Source organism: Gossypium hirsutum, chromosome A12, assembly GCF_007990345.1.
Source record: "Gossypium hirsutum isolate 1008001.06 chromosome A12, Gossypium_hirsutum_v2.1, whole genome shotgun sequence".
NCBI lineage: Eukaryota > Viridiplantae > Streptophyta > Magnoliopsida > Malvales > Malvaceae > Gossypium > Gossypium hirsutum.
The window spans coordinates 93,906,326-93,928,089 of record NC_053435.1 but is presented as its reverse complement, the minus strand read 5'-3'; the positions used below and the strand labels follow the sequence as shown (position 1 = coordinate 93,928,089).

The 21,764-nt window shown below is 27.7% G+C and overlaps 1 protein-coding gene across 1 annotated transcript; it reads left to right on the top strand.

Moving 5' to 3' along the window:
* Nucleotides 1-15,847: 15,847 nt before the first annotated feature.
* LOC107934759 (phosphatidylinositol 4-kinase gamma 5) lies at nucleotides 15,848-19,145 on the top strand. The gene is made up of 2 exons (XM_016867258.2): nucleotides 15,848-16,111; nucleotides 16,566-19,145. Exon 2 carries the CDS (start codon nucleotides 16,871-16,873, stop codon nucleotides 18,800-18,802), a length of 1,932 nt encoding a protein of 643 aa, XP_016722747.2. The 5' UTR covers nucleotides 15,848-16,111; nucleotides 16,566-16,870; the 3' UTR covers nucleotides 18,803-19,145.
* The last annotated feature ends 2,619 nt before the right edge of the window (nucleotides 19,146-21,764 follow it).

Genomic DNA, 21,764 nt, shown 5'->3' with positions numbered 1-21,764 from the left:
TTTTTGTAAATTTTATAAATACCATTTCACCCCCTTTTGTTGTATATTGAAGATAACATGCACTATATTCTTCGTTTGCTTAATTAGAATTTGATGGATGGACCGAAGGAAAAGGCACATATATATATATGCCTATTGTTTTCGGCCTTTGCATGCTTAACAATTTCATCAAAGATTACTTAACCAAGATTAAAAGAACTTAATGAAACCACCTTTACAGTAAGGTTGCCATCCTTTTGCTAACCACCATGCTGTTCTTGTTAAGGAGCCAGTTTCTGGTTGCAAGGGCCGTATATGTGGGCTCTAGTTCAGAGGTCTTGAAATATTGTCCTTCGGACCAAGTAGATCAAACAATGTTGGTGAGTTGAAAGGTGAGAAAATAATCTTCAACAATGAAGTTTTCATCATCCATTGGTTACCACAGGACTAAATGTGAAAAAGTGTCCCCTTACATATATCTGCATATGATGCTCATTGCTTTTGTCCTTAATGGTTGGCATAGAATTGTTTTATGGATTCATTCTTTAGATAAGATCCCACAAATTTTAGTGTAGTATGGGGTTATATAAACAATCTCATGTCTATTCTATTACTTCTTTTTTTATATTTATTTTATTGTTTTAAATTGCATTTTTCAACTATTGAAATTCACTCTATAAATATTTCGAAAATCTAATAACTTGGTCTGTTTTCAAATAGGTACCTAAATGGCTAAATCTCTAAGCAAAGGCAGATCCTCATAAAATTTTTTTATAATTTTTGTTATACCCTTAAAATTTTTCTAGAAATTTAAATAAAACTCTTCCAAAATTTTTGAAAATTATTTTTAAACCTTTATTAGAGTCTTAGAAAAATTTAAAATTTTTCATAAAATCTCTAAAAATTTTAAGTTTTAATTAGACTTACCAAATTTTTGAAAATTTTCACTAAAACCCTCCCAAAACTTAATACCAAGATCCAAGGTTGTGTTTTATTTGAATAATTATTTGCTGAACTTCAATAAAAGCTGCAAATCAAGTTGATGCAATACAAAACTTGAATTTTAATTTCGAGTTAAATTAATTTAAATTTAATATTTTAACTAATACTGAACTTAAAATAAAAGTGAATGCATTCAAAATTTCAAACCCATTTCATTAAAACCAAGATTATTATTTTTAAAAATATAAAAATTTATACAGGTAATTAAAATATCAAAACAAAAATACATATTAAGATTTAATTTACCAATTACTCAAATTTAACACATAAATTTGAGTCACGTTGGATCTCAAATATGAAGAGAAGATAATGGAATCAAATTCCTAACAGTTATATATATATTTATATATATTGGAATTGCGTGAGGGCCATGCATGAAAAAAAGGAGATAATGGGTTGGGGAGTCAGTGTCTGAAAACGTGAGGCGCAATTATGCAGGGAATTCTGTGTACAAACGCCCACCGGAAATCTTAATAAATATTCCCCCATTATATATAACAGCTAACATTATATATGAGACAGCCTCTGAGGGTGATGCGTGATCACATTATCTTCAGCAAAATCCATACCTTTCCTTAAAACTACAATCTCCTGCTTCTTGAGCTACCACTTTGTCCCTTCTTCGTTTCCTTACACTTCAATGAACCTGCTCACCCACTAACGTAACATTTCTGCTATTTATATCTTTAACCATAACATTCAATATCCTGATTCGTTCATCACTATTTATATGCATATTTAAATGAAAAATGATTGTATGAAACTGAGATTATATAAAATTATAATTTCACGTGATTCACGTTACTTTTCAATAAGAGAAAAATTTAATTTGTTATTCTCTTATTAAAAAAAGATAAATATAACATGAAATCATAATTTCATACAATTATTTTTTTTATTTAAATTGAATATATATGTAACTTCCTACGCATGACTTAAACTTTAACAAATTCCACCCTAACAAAAGCATTACCAAAATTTACCTTCAACACCAAACACAATGACCCTTTTTCTTTTAAGTTATAAAATGATTAGTAATTTTAAGAGTTTGTAATTAAGTCAATAGATTATTAAAATTATTATTGTATGGTTTTCTTTATTCTTACTATTTGCACTAATAAAAAATTTTCATTTTCTTTCTCTTTTACAGTTTAATTCTTTTTATGAAACAACTTTGAACGCCATAAATCTATAAATTAAAATCCAAACAATTTTCTTCTCCAACCTTTGACACTGTTAGTTAAATCAATTTGGATCTAAGATATGTTTTTTCACTCATCGATGAATACTAATCCACCATACTGATTGTCAAATTATTGCATGGAGCTCATTAGCTAAATTTTTTTAAAAAAAATACTTAACAACCTATGACTTGAATAAATTTTTTTGAATAATTCAGTAATTTAAATAAATTTTTTTGAATAATTTAGTGATCATTTTTTAATATTTTAAAATTAAATGATCAAAACATAAATATACTAATAATTTAATGATCTTGTGTGTATAAACTAAATGAAATAATTAAATAAATAATACTGACAAAAAAAGACGTGGCACGATAATACCAAGAAATTGATGGGATTCAGTAAGAAAAAGAAAATGTTGTTGAGTCACCGTCACGTGCACAGTCCATGCTATTGTTTGACCTTGACCGTTTGATTTTTATTATCAATTTTTATATCTTAATCAGTTAACTGTTTTCTTTCCCCAGATTAATCAGTGAACTATTTGATAACAATGTCGACTATATATATAAATAGTTTTAAATTATTTATTTATTTATTTTTAATTATTATTAAATTTATGTTATGACATGATAATTAAAAGTATTTATCGCTCTAGACATAGTTTAGATTTGAGTCTTACTAATTATAATTATTATTTAAGTTTTGTCAAAACATACACTTTAATTTTTTAAAATAAAAATAATATTTTTAATAGGGATATTATCTTTTTATTTTTATCATTAGGAGTCTAGTTTAAAACAAAAGAAATGTTTAAAAATAATAAAAATCAGGGCTTTATGTTATTTGTTGTCGCCAGCACATGAACAAGATACCTTTTTGCACGACCGAACACTTGTTAAACCATATCCATAGCGATAACGATGTCTGATTAAATCAATTATAAATCTCTTCTTTTTTATATTATTAAATTCGAAACAGATAAATTAATTAATTCTTTACCATCACGAATACATATTATTATATTATGCTTGGTCCACTATACGTACAAAAATATCTTTTAAATATATATATCTATTTTTATTTAAATTTTTGATCGAGTTAATCTCATAAGTCAATTAAACACCAACTCGATTAGAAATTTTTTTAAAATTTCATTTCGAAAATACTTTAATCTTTTTCATAAAAAAAAGACTAAAACAGTATGTATACGATAAGATTTAAATCTATACTAATCGGGTTAAGAATATTCTAAATTTACTACTCAACCAAAGACTTATTTTAATATTTATTTATATATTTTTAATTTTATGGCCATTGTTTTAACTCCATCAATTATATATTTGTATTATTATTTGAAATTTTCATTCGTATTTAAAACAAGTTATAATGTTTAAGGCTCCTTTAGTATTTTTATTTAAAAATCATGCACACTACAAGTCATCCAACTATCAAAACTTTTCATTTTAGGCACCTAAAATAGTTCGTTTACAATTTAAGCACCCATGTTACGTAGTTCAGTCATTCTAGTCACTCCCATTAAAATCATAAATTGCAAGCTAATGTGACAGTTCAAAGAATGATATAATAACAAATTTAGCCCACAACTTTTACATATTATATCGATTTAGTCATAATTTTAAAAATTAACCCTCAAAATTTACAAATGTTCTTAATTTGATTCTAATTCCTAAAAATTTAAATAAATATATAAAAATACATAAATATTTTAAAAATATATAATAATAAATGTAAATTTTATATTAATATTTATATAAATATTAAATAATTATAATTATATTAATATTAAATAATATAAAAATCCTCCATCCTTCCCCCACCACCTTTCTCGTCCAGCATTACCATACAACAGTAGCAGAGAGGGATAGAGACGATGGTGGGGGAGGTTCGGTAGGAGAGAGGTGGAGGGATTTTTATTTTATTTATATTAATATAATCATATTTATTTAATATTAATAAAAATATTAATATAAAATATAAAATTATTATTATATATTTTAAAAAATATTTATGACTTTTATATATTTTCTTGATTTTTTAAGAATTAGGATCAAATTGAGATCATTTGTAATTTTTGAGGGTTAACTTTTTATAACTATGACTAAATCGATATAATATGTAAATGTTGATGACTAAATTTGTTATTATATCGATTTTTAACTACCACATTAGCTTGTCATTTGTGATTTTAACGAGAATGACAAAAACGACCGAACTATGTAACATGGGTACTTAAATTGCAAACCTTTTATTTTTGTGCCTAAAATGAAATTTTTTTATAGTTGGGTGACTACCTATGTAGTTTACCCTTACGAATAATAAAAAAATATTCATACTATGAGATTTGAACCCATACTAATTGTTTTAGAAACACTTTAAATTTACCACTCAACTAAAGATTTATTTTAATTTTTTTTTACATTTTAATTTTTATGTACATTTTATTACCTTCCTCAATTGTAGATATTAATAATGTTGTTGATTGAGATTAGAGGTGTGCATGGGCCGGGCTACGCCCAAAAATGGGAGGCTTCGGGAAAAAATATAGGCCCGAAATATGAGTTTAGGCAAAAAAAGAGGCTTGTTTAGAAAATGGGCCTGGCCTCGGGTAAAACTTTTTTAGGCCCAGCCCGATTATATACTAAATATATATTTTTTATTTTTAATCATATTTACATTTTATTTTTAATTTTAATATAACCACTTTTTATTATATTTTTAATTTGTGTATTGTTTTAAGAATTGTTTTACTCTCACTTTTTAGTTGTTTCTTCTTTTAATATTTGTTTTTATGTTTTTAAATTTATTTGATTTATTATATTTTAAATTTTTTATTTAATGAAATATGCTAAAAAATTTTAATATGGGTCAGGCCGGGCCGGACTTAGGCTTAACAATTTTATTTCAGGCCAGGCTTGAACAAATTTTTAGGCCAATATTTCAGGCCGGGCCCAGTCTGGGCCTAGAAAAAGGGCCTAAAATTTTTTCTGGGTCCGGCCCATGCACACCTCTAATTGAGATGATGTCACACCAATTAACTTGACACCTACTTAGAATTGATGACAATATCATTATAAATAATTGTGTTCATTTAATATCATTAATATGATGTATTTATGTATTTAAATTTTTTTATACTCACGATTTAATCTATTTTTTTCATTTTAATATTGTACATATTTCATGTGTTATTATTATTCAATTTCAAATCATATTTGTTATTTGTTATTTTTAAACGCACCTCTATGTTCCAAATATATGGTTTCCATACGCATATGCGTGTAATAGAGTTGGTATTACGAGTTAACTGGACAACAACTCGGTTTTATGAATAACTAATATTATTATTTAAACCATTTATTGAGTTAATACCACAAGTCAACCGAGCAAAAACCTAGTCGGGAAATTATTAAATCTCATTTGGTATTTAAAATAAGTTATATTTTTCAACGATACATTAGTATTTTTTATTAAAAATAATAAAAAAATATGCATATAATGAGATTTAAACTCATGCCAATTGCATTAAAAAAACCTTAAATTTATCATTCAACCAAAGTATTATTTTAATTTTATTATGTACATTTTATTACCTCCATCAATTATATATATTTATATATTTATTTATTTATTTAAACCCCTGACTGAGTTGGTGTCACGAGTCAATTGGACACCAACTCATTATGAAAAATACTATATGTCCTTCCTTATTTAAATTAAGTTATATTATTCGATGGTACTTTAGACATTTTATTTAAAAAACAATAAAATATGCATGTAGTAGGATTTAAACCTACGCTAATTGCGTTAGAAAAAGCTTAATTTTACCACACAACCAAAGCTTTATTTTGTTTTTTTATACATTTTAATTTTATTATTTTCATCAATTGTATGTATTATTAACATTGTTGATTGAGTTGGCGTCACAAATTAACTCAACACCAACTCAAGATTAATGACAACGTCATAATAAATAATTGTATTTATACAATAATTCTTAATTTGATGTATTTGTGTATAAATTTTATTTTACTTAGAATTTAATATTTTTTTTCATTTTAATATAGTATATATTTCTTGTGTTACTATTATTAATTAGTGTTGGTCGAATATTGCATAACAAGTATATATGTTGTGACAAGTAGTGTAAAAATATTGTTTCCACATAGGGCTATTATTAATTCTAACGTTAATTGAGAATTATTATTAATTCGAACGTTAATTACCAATTATTACTCTATAACTTATCCAAATAAATCGGTAGTAAAAAATTTCAAACTAACTCTAGTAAATAAAAAAAATAGCGAAACAAATTTAAAACAAAATCGTTCATCAATAATAAAAGCCTAAGATTACAATATCATCTAGTGTATTAGCTAATTGTTCTATCTTCACCCCATTTATCCTAATAAAGTTGAATACTAACTTGGGTACTAATTTTCCCTCAGTTCTCTTCTAAGCAATTAAAGAATTAACTTAATCTAATTATTAAACTATATTCTCATGCTAATAATTTAGACCAAATCGACTAAAAACAAACCCCAATTATAGCTACAGCTACTTAATGTCATCAAATATATTCTATTCGATTTACAAATAAAGTTTTGATTCATCTAATTTAGATCAATAGCTATTCATTTCAAAACCTAAAAAATAAAAACATTTTCCAATTTCTTTAGGTTTTGCCAATTTAATTATTGGTTAGACTATTATCAATAAAGAACAATAATGAATAAATAGTCAAATCCCTATCAATAATAAAAAGTTATTAAAATAGAAAAATATTCAATTAAATAAGCATGTAACCTATTGTAACCGTAGAAAAGAAAAATTAGTTCATGGAAAATTTGAAAACATCTTGAAATAAAAACAAAAACTAATGATAGAAAGAAAATAGATGAAGAAATTGAGCCTTCTCAATGATATTCGTCGATCCTTGATGCTTGAAGATTTTAGTGGCTTCTCCCTTTTTCCCCACACTTTTTTCTTAAAGTTAGGTCTTTTCTTTCCTTGTTTATTCCATAAAAGTTCGTAGCCCGTAATTGATCGAGTAATTGTGTTACTCCAGCAGACAAATCTTTCGCTGGGTTGGAGCGGAAAGTTGCCTGTCACTATTCACATGGTATGCACGCTCTAGTGGACAAATCTTTCAATGAAGCGAAAAACCTACATTACTTGCATTTATCAAGTTATCCTTTTTCTATACGTTATTGAATAACCTATAATAGGTAAGAAATTCTAAAAATGAGTTTGAACTAACACTAATAATATATAATAACTTAAAATACAAATTAAATATAAATAAAAGAAAATTCCTAAATTCTACTAAAATTAATCTAGAAAATAAACTAAAGTCCTACTAGAATAATAAAAAAAAAACAAATAACTCAAAGATATTAGAGTCATCAATTAGTTTCAAACTATACATTTCATTATTTATTGCATGCTATTTTTAAATACAATTTTGTGTTCTAGATACGTGGTTTCCACATGCTTATGCGGGTGATAGAATTTCCAGTTATTATTAATTAGTTTCAAATCATAGGCTTCATATTTTATTTTATGTTATTTTTAAACATATTTGTGTTATAAATATGTAATTTCCACATATATATATGCGTATGATAAAATTTATATAATTTATAATTTTTATTTTAAAATTAAAAAAAATATATCATCTTAGAAACAAATGTTAAGACTTTTCTATCACAAGGTTTATAATTCAAACTCCAGCATTGTAATTTTTAGGTATATTATTTTTAAGATTTTGTATAAATTAATAAAATATATAAATAACCTTGTAATAATAGTTATTGTTTATTAAAAATAATTGTTTTAAACTTTTTATTGATTGAATTAGTGTTTGATTAATTCATAACACCACTCTAGACAAAATTCTTATATAATATTGTATTTATAATATCTTTACTCGCTTTATATATTATTTATACTACACATTAAGAGAGTAATTAAGTTGATGTCACCCATTAGGTGAATCCTAACTCAGTTAGGAAATTACCAAATATTCTTTTATATTATAAAAATAGAAAATATTATTTTGAGAGTATTTATAATTTTTATATTTAATAAATCTATATATATATATATATATATATGCATGAGAATAATGATATTTGAACCCAATATATTATTGAAATCTTAGTTATCTCAATTTTATCATTTCAATCAAAACACATATTTTTTTTATATTTATATATATATATTTGTTATATAAATGTTTTTACTTACATCGTGGGGTGTCATAATTTAGTAGATGTATAATATATTTACTCGTTTTTACATGAATATTCAATATTAAGATATAATTATGTTTCTTATTATTACTAGATTTTGTCACACCTACAATATGGATAAAATAAAATATTTTTGTTAATATATATATATTAAAATTGATTCAATAAAAATATAGATAGAATAATAACATACTTGTATTTTAATACTATTGAACATATATTTGATCCTAGCATTTGTAATTTTTATTTAAAATAGTATAAAAAGTATAAGAAAACAAAAATGTCATAATAACAATAATTTTAAAAAAGAAATATTTTTATAGTTTCATAATTGAATTCACTATTAGATAAAGATTGACATCAATATAATAAAATGTTTAAATATAAATATGGATAAAATAAGAAACCGTCAAATCTTATTAGTGTTAAATGCTCAACTTTTATATATATATATATATATATATATAAAGGAGGTAATGGGTTAAAAAAGAGAGGAAGAAAAGGCTGTTATATGGAAAAGTCTTTTTAGTAAAAAATAATAGCAAATTGGTGAATTCAATCGGATTACATTTCTAAACAAAAAATACAGAAAATGATAATTAAATTCTACCCTCTTAATTTTTTTCACTCCCATAAGTCTTGACTTTTAAGTTATTCCATCACCTCACCTCTGTCCTTCTCTCTCCACAATTCAACACACACTATATAATATTTTGTTTTGTTTGATCATGGCCGACAGTTACAATGATATTCTTTTAAGAATAATATTTATTATTAGTACCAACCAATCAACCATAAATAAGGCATACATAGATATTGCATATAATATAAACTATAAATATATTATGTATCATTGTTTAAAAAAATCCAAATAAATGAGAAATATAAACAGATAGTAACACAATATCCATATAATTTAAAAATGGTTAAATATAGAATTCGTATTCGAATTTGTTCACTTCTCTTATATTATTATTTATAGTTTTTTTGGTCCCAAATTGGTATTAGGCCTTTTTTTTCTCTCAACTAAATTGGTATCTGATTCTAACGTTGTTAAATTTAGGACACGTGGTTGAATAAGATTGTGATACGTGGCATATCTAATATCATGATGATGCCATAATCTAATTTTTTTCCTTTTTGACTCTTCTCCCCCAAATTTTTTTTTGTCTATAATTAATTTCCTTTTTTTTGTCACAATTTTGTTTCGTTATGTGTCCTGAACTTAGCGATATTAGATTCAGGTACTAATTTAGTTAATGGAAAAAAAAGTTCATGTACCAATCTAAGATAAAAAAAGTCATAAGTACTAGTCTGGAAGAAGTAGACAAATTCAAATACCAATTTTATATTTAACCCCAAAATTTAAAAACAACTAAAAATGTATCACCTTAATCAACTGTCAATAATTACATCCTCACCCCATTATCATTAGACCTACTTGATGATGAACATAGCTCAACCAAAAAATCTCAAGAGGTCCACTACATTAATGATGCACAAAAAGTTATATCTCAAATGATATATCTTTCTCTACAACACTTTAAAATCTAATTTTGTGAACACCATCATAATTCTTAATCTCAATGAGATCATCCAATAATATTTCTTAATAGATCTGAAAAAAAAATGAAAATTAAAAAGTAAAATATCACAAATTATTTATATAGAAATTTGATACGGTAGTATCTGGATACTAAATCGCCATGAAAAACACTGAAAAGGTCATTAGTAAGAAAGAAACCTTAAAAGACAAAAAGAAAAGTAAAAGTATAGTTAAAGGTCTGGCTTCCACATTCACTATTAAGAATCCATTTTCTTAAAAGAAATTTAATTTGGAAAGATGAATTAGAGGTGTTCATGGACTGGGTTCGGGTTAGGCTCAACTAAAAAATTATGCTCATTTATTGGGTACGAGCATGGCCGAGCTAAAAAAGAGGTCTAAAATTTTGCCCAAGCCCGACCCGGATAAAAACACTAAAAGTCGGTCCTGGCCCGGCCCGGTCCAGCCCAGCCCACCCGTATTAATTTTTATATTATTTTTAAATATATATAATACATCAAAATAAATATTTCCCAACAAATTGAAAATAAATTTTAAAAAATATGTAGACTTAAATAGCACTAAGATAGATATAACTTAATAAGCAAATGCCTCTAAAATAATAAAAAATTAACAAATGCCTTTAAAATAATAACAAAATTAACAATAAAATAAGTTTTATACAATATCCAAAAAATAACAACAAAATAGTAGCTACGTAATCGTAAAATGATAGCAAAATAGGGAGAAAACAACAAGAAAATAATATTAAAAAATAAAAAAAATGTAGATTTTTTTTTCTTTAGTGAATTCAAGCCGAGCCCTAGCTAAAAATACCTTACCCAAGGCCCGACCCATTTTTTAAATGGACCTTATTTTTTTGTCCAAGCTCATTTTTCGGGCTTATATTTTTGTCTAAACCCTCTCACATTTCAGACGGACCTTCGGGCCGGGCCGAGTAACCCAGCCCATGAACACATCTAAGATGAATGCAACATCTATTAAATTGCATTAATTTGATACTATACTCAACTAAAAAGGCGTAATTTATTTTGTGGATAAAAAAATTGATTATCTTTAGATTTGATTTGAATTTAATAGAATCAAAGGTAAAAACTTTTAGATTTGCCAATCCTATTCATTTACTACTAACAACCTTTATAATTTTTAATATTTTAGGTTTGAGTTAAATATTGCAAATTTTCCCCTCAGATTTAAGTTTCATTGCGTGGTAATTTATGTGTGAGTTCTGTTTTAGAGTTTTTTTAGGTGAAGGATTTGGAAGAGGCTTTTAAAATCTAAAAGAAATTACTTGATTAAAAAGAAACAATTTATCAAAATTCTTGTATTATATATTTTAATCTCATTATTTTTCTTTTATAATTTATTAAAAAATATTATTTTTTATTAACCTTTTTTTAATTATTTATCCTAACAGAATAATGAATATAAAAATCATGCATTTCAAATTTTAAAATTTATAAATTTGAAATTCTTTATTCAAATCCATCCTTGGAATTATTCTGATTAATTAATTTGTATAAATTAAATTATTTGTTAATATAATCAAAGACATATTGTACTTTTAAAGACAAAATTTAAATTTAAACCTTAGAAAAAACATTATTAAAAAGGATAGGTATGAACTCCAAAAAAAAAAAGTTAATCTTCATAATTCATAAAATGAACATGAAAGATATTAAAATTTATGTACTTTAGATTTGATTTAATCTCATTGGAATTATTAATTATTACCTAAAACTAATTACAACATATAAAAACAAAATTAAATTAAAAAGCTATAGTCCTAATCTATCATTTTCAAATCACTTACCACAAAAAGAGAGTTAGTGATGGTTTGAATCTGGTAATATAGAAGTTAGACATGACAGCCCCACAACAAATAAAGGGCACTTATGTCCAATTAAAGCCATTTTCAACAGTTCAAAGTAAGCAACCTATGCTACCCATGTTTATGTCAACCTCTGGACATGTAATGTTCAATAACAAACAACTTCAACCTAACCTTTTCAATTTTCACTATTTTATAAAATATTCGACTTTTGTATCACTAATTTAATTGGTTTAAAATTTAATTATTTCTTAATAATTAAGATGAATTATATTATCAAGAAAATATTTTTGTCATGTTATATTTTTTTAAAAAATTTATTAAAAAATTTGTATCTCCATTAATATTAAGTCGTTTCTAAGTTTGGTCTCATGACACCGAATCAGTTAATTAAATTACTAATTAATCCCTTAATACTTGGAATAAATTATATTATTATGAGAAAATTTTAGTCTTTTTTATATTTAAAGAAAACCAATAAAAAATTGCATATGAAAATATCTGAACCTAATCACCAACATCAATAGCACATCAACTTGACCACTTCAACTAAAGCTTTGTCGATTGAGTTAGTGTTATAAGTCAATTCAATACTAACTCAAGATTGATGAGAATTTTTTTTTAATTAGGACTTTACCTATGATTCACAATTAAAAGAAGCATAAATGTCGAGGATTTTGTGATCCAAGTTGTCAAGAATCCTCGACAATTGTCCAATAAATGTCTTGATTTTGCGTTCCTTTGTCAAGCATTGGGTCATGGGTTTAGTGGTATTATATGATGCCACTAAATGTGCTTATTTTGGTCATTGAGTTCATTGGCTTTTTATTGCCCTTGAGTTAAAGGGCGCTATAACGGCTAAGAGATGTGTATAATATGATTCCGTGGTTGAGTCTTTAAGAGGTTTCTCTATGTTAGTGCAAAAAAACTACTATCTAGTATAGTAGTTAATAGAGGGAATAGTATGATAGAGAAATACCCCTTCGGGGCGAGGGCCGCCTCTGTACTTTGCTTCACCACCTACAATGGTATGGGAAAATCAAAAAAAGCTTTTAAGCACGAATTTGACTCAAAAGTATATATAAATTAAACACTTACCACATGCCATAGACCTAAGCATATAATTTCATTTGATCCATAATTGCATTACGTGAAAATATCAATTCGATAAGTATCTTCAACTGATTATCATAATATTACATGAAGATACTAATATAATGTTGCTAACTTTGATTACTGCCTTTTTGTCGATCCAAAGGTTGATTATTAAAGCTACATTTATTAGAGTTGTAGTTGCTTCCATACATGAAAAATGAACGGTATACTATTTTGGCCTCCATCTTTCCAGTGACAATGCAAGTAACTTTGGCATCATTGCAAACTTGATTAATCTAGATGTCAGCTAATAGCCTAGGTCTCTTCAAGTGACATTCTAGGCTTCGAGAAATTTAAATTATATCAGGTATGAACACTTCAATCTCTTTCTTGTTGGTATGAACACTTCGATCCCTTTCTTGTTTAATATATAAAAAATAATATTTACTTCCATAAAATTAAAAAAAATATTTTATAATAATAAAATCTAATAAAAACAAAATTAAAAAAGATAGTGTGAGTAATTTTACCATGTTTATGGTATGATAATTTATGTGTTTCTCAAAATTTTTTTAAAAGAGAAGTAGAAAATTTAAGGGGGCTTTTTTTGTTAGGTGGGAGAGAATTTTTTTTTATATCAAAGTTTTCGAAAATTTAAAAATAAAATTATTTATTTAGATAAAATAATAAAGAATTTTAAGAGATGATTTCAGTATTTTTATTTTCCTTTTCAAATTTTATCTGAAGAGATGGTTTTATTAAAAATTCTCAATTTTTTTTCATTAAAAAAAATCTTGTTCTACTATAAAATAAAAAACTTAATGTCTAAAATTCAATTTTATTTAATTTCGATGTAATTTTTAAATTTTGTTTTATTAAAAATATTTTTGAACTTTTAAAAACTCTAGTGTTCCATATTGATTATTTTTATATTATTTTTTTAATATCATTAGTTTTTTTATAATTTTTATAATTTAATTTTTCTAAAACAATTAGTTATCTAAACAAAACAAATTAGTATTTTAAATTTATAAATTCTAAAAAAAGTAGCATTTTGAAAATTTCCTAAGTTTTAAAATTCTTCATCAGCAAAGGTTTTCGATTAAAACATAAAAGAACGGTGTGGGGGTATTTGTAAAAAATGACCTCGATATTTACCGTGTTGACATCTCTTGTATTACATTAACTAATTAGGCTCACGTATGATAAATACTGAATCAATATTAGATATTGACATTAGAGGTGCTCACGAGTCGGGTCGGGCCTAATCATAATTTTAATATATTCATATCTGCCCAAGTCTGGCCTAATCTAAAATATGAGTTTAAAATTTTGTCCAAACCCATTTATATTTGCAAAAGTTAACTCAAGTTTATTTTAGGTCCGCCCATATTATTTTTTTAATTTTTAATTTTTTATCATATTATTTTAAATATTTAATATTTTTATAATTTTTTATTTATTAAAATATTTTATATAGTGATCTTAATATTATTTTAATATTTATATTAGAGTAATATTATATATTTAGTATAAGTTTATTTTTTAATTATTCTAAATTATATAATATATAAAAGTAATATAATATAAAATATTATAAATTAAAAAATAGGACAGGCTAAGCTCAAGCCTTGAACGTTCAAGCTCGAGTCTAACTCATATTGTAAACATGCCTAATTTTTTTATTCAAATTTATTTTTTAGGTAAAATATTTTTATCTAAATACTCTCAAATTTCGAATATACCTTCGGGGTAAGCGAGTAAACCCAACCATTTATATTAGACAGTGTACTTCTACTCGTTGTATTTCCATAGAGACAATATATTGTGGAATATAAAATTCCGTATACATATTTTAAGATGTAAACCATTTTTTACTTTATTTAAATTAAAATAGTGCACCAAACATGAGTTTTGTTTGACGGATTAATTAATGTAAGACATGTAAAGAGTTTTAAATTATTTTGCCTTTTTAATTAAAATTTGCAGTTTTTTTTAATCAATCTTTATAAAATATTTTCAATGTATTAAAAGTTTTATTTGAAATAAAAAAAATTAATAAATTTGGTTGTGGAGTTTGTTCAGTCCACTGATTAACACCAAATAAATTGAGGTCAAAGATTGAGAATTCCGTCAAATCAAAACCGTACGATCAAATTTCCTGAAATGGAAGTTATCAGATACGCTAGGACCCAACCTAAGCAGAAGTAGAATTACGGGTTAAATTCTGCTATTAGTCCCCATACTTTTCGAAATTTATGAATTTACTCCCTGTACATTAATTTTGTCATTTCTAGCCTCTGTTACTTTTCAATTTTTGGAATTTTAGTCCTCACCAATTGAAGTCCATTTTAAGTCAAGTTCTGATATTTTAAAAATCTAATTTTCTAGACATATTATCATATGTGTAATGACAATTTAGCATGTTATTTCCACATTCATTTAATGGATTGACTAAACCCATAACATTTACAAAATACAGCGGCTAAGAACAGAATTTAACCAAGAAGTCCAGCTTTTTCAACAAAATTGGGGTATTTTGGTGATTTCATCACAAGGGTCATTTAGGTATCGCAGATCAAATCGGCAAATAAAAAGTTAGCAATAACCGGGCCATTTGCTAACACTTCCTGGAAAGACGGTGACTCCCGCCACGTCACCATCCAATCCACTATGTCCACGTCGCCTCCACAAGTATTAAAATGTTTAAAGACTAAATGCAGAATAAAAACAAAAGCACATCCAACGGCCCAAGCCCTCTTCCCCCTACATCCAACGGCCAAAATTCCCAGTTCTAGATCCTTCCATTGCCCCCCTTAACATGAAAAATGAAAGTAGTAATAGAGTTAACTAGGGTTAGTCAATTTAACTCAATAGCAAGGTAAGGGCAAAAACTGAGTTAAAGAGCGTTTCTTCGTTGAAGGAGAGACCTAGGTGAAAGGAATTAAAAAAAAAAAAGATAGAGAGAGAAAGAGAGAGACAAGGAAGCTTTACTGTGTTTAGACAACTGTGTCAACTCGGACGATTCCTTGCCTCCTTTTACACTCCCCCCTCTCCCTGATTCGTTCTCTTTATTGAACTCGTCCACTTAAGATTTTATTTCTGTTTTTTTTTTGTTTTCTTCGAAATTAAAGTTCAATCGGCATTTCTTTGTTCCTTTTCCTTCAGATCTCGGAATTTGGTAAGTTAATTTTCTTCAACTCGTAGGTTCAGTGTCGGGTATTAAGTAGAATGGAACGTTGAAGATCAATGTCTTGAGATTTTATCCATGTTATGTTTTTTTTGGAATTAATTAAAAATCTTTAATTTTCTTTAGGCGTTTTTTTATTTACTGTGGAAGTTTCTTGGATCAGTTATTAATATGGATGCATTTTAAGCTAATATTCATATTAGCGGCTTCCTTGTCTTTTAGTAGATTCCTTGAATATGTTAGAAGAAATGCATTAATTTCACTCTGTTTTGGATGTGAGATTCTGTTTGTTTTGTATTTCACGAATGCATTCATTGTAGTAACTGCTACTTTACTAAGCTAAATCTAACCATTTGGAGAATGCTTTGGCTTATATAATGATAGTATTTCTTTTATGTGCTAAATCAGAATAGTGTTTTGAATCAAATCTTGGTTTTTTTTACAGGTTTTCTGGGCTTCGATTCTGTTTATGGGTGCTAAAGATGGCTCATTTAATGTAGTGTAGGGATAGATCTTCATTTTCGTCTGCGATCTGTTGTCTGGGTTTTTTTTTTTTTCTCTTCTAGCTTCTGTGTTGGGCTTTTTGGCTTTGGTTTTATTATTTGATGATTGTTGGTAAATTAGAGTTTTTTCTGGTTCATTTGCTATTGGCTTTGGAGTTTGGGGTCTTCTTGAAGGACAAGAAGTTCTCTTCCATCCTCGACTCTGCCGGCTACCAGGAAAGCCGTGATCGGTTTTTCTCTATTTTTCATGTCGCGTAAGTTGGACAGTCCTGTTCAAACTCAGATGGCTGTGGCAGTGTTTAAGAGTCCTCTTGGAGGGGAATATCCTAGGAACAATGCGATGGAAGAGAAACAACCTACCCGAAGAAGACGGGTTTTTGTTCAGACTGAGACCGGCTGTGTCTTGGGCATGGAGTTAGATCGCAGTGACAATGCTCATACAGTTAAGAGAAGGTTGCAGGTTGCCCTTAATTTCCCTACAGAGCAAAGCTCGCTGACTTTTGGCGATGTGGAGTTGAAGAATGATCTTAGTGCCGTTCGGAATGATTCTCCACTTCTCCTGACACGGAACTATCTCCATAGAAGCTCCTCTACTCCTTGTCTGTCGCCTACTGGAAGGGACCTTCAGCAGAGAGATAGGAGTGGTCCTATTGAGATACTGGGGCATTCTGATAGCTTTAACGTATTAAAAATTCTGGTTAAGGATGTTGTTAAGGCGATTAAGATGGGTGTTGATCCACTTCCTGTTCATAGTGGCCTTGGAGGTGCCTATTACTTCAGGAATTCCAGAGGTGAGAGTGTTGCAATCGTGAAGCCAACAGATGAAGAACCTTTTGCACCAAACAATCCAAAAGGCTTTGTTGGGAAAGCCCTTGGACAACCTGGTTTGAAACTATCTGTCCGAGTAGGGGAGACAGGTTTTAGAGAAGTTGTGGCTTACCTTCTGGACTACGGTCATTTTGCGAATGTGCCTCCGACTGCTCTGGTGAAGATTACTCACTCAGTCTTCAATGTCAATGATGGGGTGAATGCACATAAGCCTCTCAAGAAGAATCTGGTTAGCAAGATTGCGTCTTTCCAACAATTTATACCACATGATTTTGATGCTAGCGATCATGGAACCTCAAGCTTCCCCGTTTCTGCTGTGCACCGTATAGGGATACTTGATATACGAATATTTAACACAGACAGACATGCAGGAAACCTTTTAGTGCGGAAGCTTGATGGCATTGGGAGGTTTGGTCAGGTAGAACTCATTCCTATTGATCATGGCCTTTGCTTGCCAGAAACTTTGGAAGATCCATACTTTGAGTGGATTCATTGGCCTCAGGCTTCAATTCCTTTCTCCGAGGATGAACTTGAGTACATAGAGAAGCTTGATCCTGTTAAAGATTGCGAGATGCTGCGAAGGGAACTCCCCATGATACGGGAAGCTTGCCTACGTGTTCTGGTTCTCTGCACAATTTTCCTCAAGGAAGCTGCAGCCTTCGGTCTCTGTCTTGCTGAAATTGGTCAGATGATGAGTAGAGAATTTCGAGCTGGAGAGGAGGAACCTAGTGAGCTAGAAGTTGTTTGTCTTGAGGCAAGGAGGTTGATTGCAGAGCGGGAGCTGTCATCTCCTAAGTCTGAAGTGGGAGATGCAGAGTTCCAGTTTGAAATTGACTGTGAGGAGCCAGAATTGGAGTTCATCCCAAAAATGGTAACTGATGATTCTATGACCAGAGCATCATTCCAATTTGGAAATGGATTTGTGAATAACCACCACCGTTTACCACTTTCGAAGCTGGAGGAATGCTTTGAGGAAGATGAAGAAAGTGAATTGGAAGCTGAGCAGAATGGTTTTTCTCCTTTCGAAGCTCTTGAAAGGATCCCATCCATTTCGAAGCTTTCAATGTCACTTAGAGATACTTGCTTATGTGACAAGAGCCAGAAATATTCCAAATTTTCAGGAACAAAACAAGAAAATGGGTATCTTACAAGCTCATCCGGGCATAGGAGTGCAAATGAGCAACTTCCTGCAAGTGTGAGCTTTGTGAAGCTGGCTGACTTGAATGAAGAGGAATGGATCTTATTCTTGGAGAAGTTCCAGGAGTTGCTGAAGCCGGCTTTCAGTAAACGAAAATCTGTTACCATAGGTCAAAAGCAGATGCAGAGGCTTGGTACATCGTGCCAGTTTTGAGATTTGAGGTGATACCAAAAGAGGCAAGTTGAGTTGAGTGAAGAAGAAATAAGAGATTGTAGGTTTGTTGGGAGTTGAGATGCATGGATTGTTAGGATAGATACAGTGATATGGATTTTGCATGGAATGTTGTAGGATGAATTCCCCTGTAAATATTCTTTGGCTTCAGCCAAGTGGAGAGGGAGATGAGGTTAGTAGAATTGCTTGTATTTTTTTTTCCTTAAACCCTTTAGCTTTGATTTTCTTCCTTTGGTCCCCTTTGACTTTCCACCTTAACTTTGTTTGATAAATAATCTGTAGATTGAAGTTAAAAAGGAAATGAATATTTATGTGACTTTGGGCATTTCTATGGTGGAGATTATAATTATACTATTGCTCGTAGTGTATAATCGCATCCCATTTTTTATGAATATATGTGACAAACGAGTTGTTGAATCCAACCATTTTATCATATTTTGTATTGAAATCTGAAGTAGTGTATTTAGGGAGGTGAGTGTGTCTTGCATGTATTTTGTTATGCAAGTGAGGTTAACAAACAAATATAATAATTTAAATGTTGTTGATAGCAGTGCATGATAAAAATGATTTGCGAAGCAGATATTATTAAATTGATTTTGGGGTACAGCTACTGTTGGTTAGGAAAACGTCGGTATTTGCTAAACACAGATTGATCATCATTGATGTCATTTTCATTGTTCCGAAAGTGCTTCCGCCTGTCATCCACATCTTCTATATATTATTGTTTTTCAATTTGTGGATGACTTCATCCATTTTGTTTTCAAAGGAAAAGCCGAATAACATGTAAATATTCATATGCCACATTTATGTAGATTATCAAGTGAAATGGTTTGAAGTAACCACAACAATTAATAGGATTAAGGGTGTTCCATCGTTATACACAAATCAAATGCCATCAGTTTCCGTTTGTTAAATCTTTCTGCCAAAATTGGGTTAGATCCAGTGAAGGAAAACTTCTCAACAACGATTATTGCTTTATGTACTTGGATGTTATTTTTACTAAAAACATGATTGATATAAAGCATAAATTAGTAATAGTTATCAGAGTTGATGCATGGTTAACTCTTTTTAAGTATAATTAGTATTCGATGGAAATATCAAATCAAAGCTATCAAATTAGTAAATACTAAAAGTCGGACATAAAAATTTAATATGAACTAAGTCAGGATTCATTCTATTTCTTTGCATCCATCAATATCTAATACAATAATCATTATGATAAGCTTACTTTTCTTTGGTTTCCAATATAGGTCTAATAATTTGTGTATTTATGGAGATCTAATATTAGACTAGAATATTAACACAAAATAATGTTAGACTAGATTTAATGATTAATTTTGTCTAAATAAATTTATAATTAAAATGAAATACTATGTAATTTATGAAATTAATTGAGACATTGCATAAAATATGAAAAATAACATAAATAGACACAAATAATGAAGGTGCATAATATAATTATTAATGTGTAAATATATAAATTGATAATACTTTAAACAGAACAATAATGCAAATATGACAAAAAATAAATTCTCTTTATTGAACGGCCATCACAAATTATAAAAGCATAATGATTATTTCTAACTATATTTTAATTCTCTATTTACTTTTTTCTTTTAACTTTTGAATTTATATTTTTTGTCAAATCACCTCAAAATAGATAGTAAAGTTATCACGTCGATGACATGTTAACATTTAATTAATTTTTGAAAATTTTTAAAAATATTTTTATATTTTTTTTACTTTTTAAATAATTTTAACGATTTTTAATTTTTAAAAATTAATTAAATACTCATGTATCATCCACATGACAGTCCAGATATATACCACGTTAGCAAAGTGAGAAAACATTAATTTTTCTAACTATTTTAAGGTGATTTAACAAAAAAACTCAAATTTAAAGGCTAAAAAAGGTAAAAAAAAATAAATGAAAGGCTAAAATGAATTTTTTTTAAAAATAAAATTGAAGGGCCAAATAAATCATTATACCATTATAAAAAATATATGTATTTAAAAACTAAGCGACATAAATTATTTACTATATTGCATCACTATGAAAATATTATGTAAAATATCATCAACATAAAATACATATACGAGTTTATAAAAAATATATTAACCAAAGAATTAAAATGTAAATGTATGATACTTTTGAACAGACCAAAAAATACACATAATTAAAAAGTAATATGAATAAAATAGGTAAAAAAACATCTCCAGTCCCTTTTCATTTTGATATGGCGTAAATTAGTCCCTTTAAAAAAAATAGAGCAATTTAATTTATGTCAATTTTAAAAGTGAGTAACTAAGGATAATTAATTATGGTGTTAATGTCTTCCATCAATTGTACAAAATATTGTTTGGTGTAATAATAAATTTAGTCATTGATGTTTATATATTTTGTCAATTTGGTCTTGATTCTAAAAAAATCCAACAAATTTAGCCTCAACATTTATACATTCACATAAATGTTTCAGGCTAAACTTTTTAAATCATGACCAAATTGATAGAATGTGTAAACTTTAAGGGTTAAATTTGTTATTATACCAATTAAAATTATGTACAATTGATAGAAAACTTTAATGTGATTATCAATTGTCTTTAGTTGCTCACTTTTTAAATTGACAATAATTAAATTGCTCTAATTTTCTTTTTAAAATGGACCAATTTACTCAATATCGATATTGAGAAGGACTTAAAAGATCTTTTTATCAATAAAATATGAATACATAAATGTGATAACATAATATAAATCCCCAACTGGCTTTTAAATTATTAATAATAAATTAAACTTAAACCCTAAATACGTAAAATTTCCCTTAAATTTTCTATTTTTTAAATTTGATTGTGTTTGTTAATAAGCGCTTCTCAATTCTAAATTCTCAATTTGGGGACAACTTTTATTATTTGTTATAGATAAGAAAGAATATATATGATTTTAGTA

Bases quoted from the DNA above. Each gene is read 5' to 3' on its own strand.
- LOC107934759 (XM_016867258.2), top strand. From the start codon at position 16,871: ATGTCGCGTAAGTTGGACAGTCCTGTTCAAACTCAGATGGCTGTGGCA.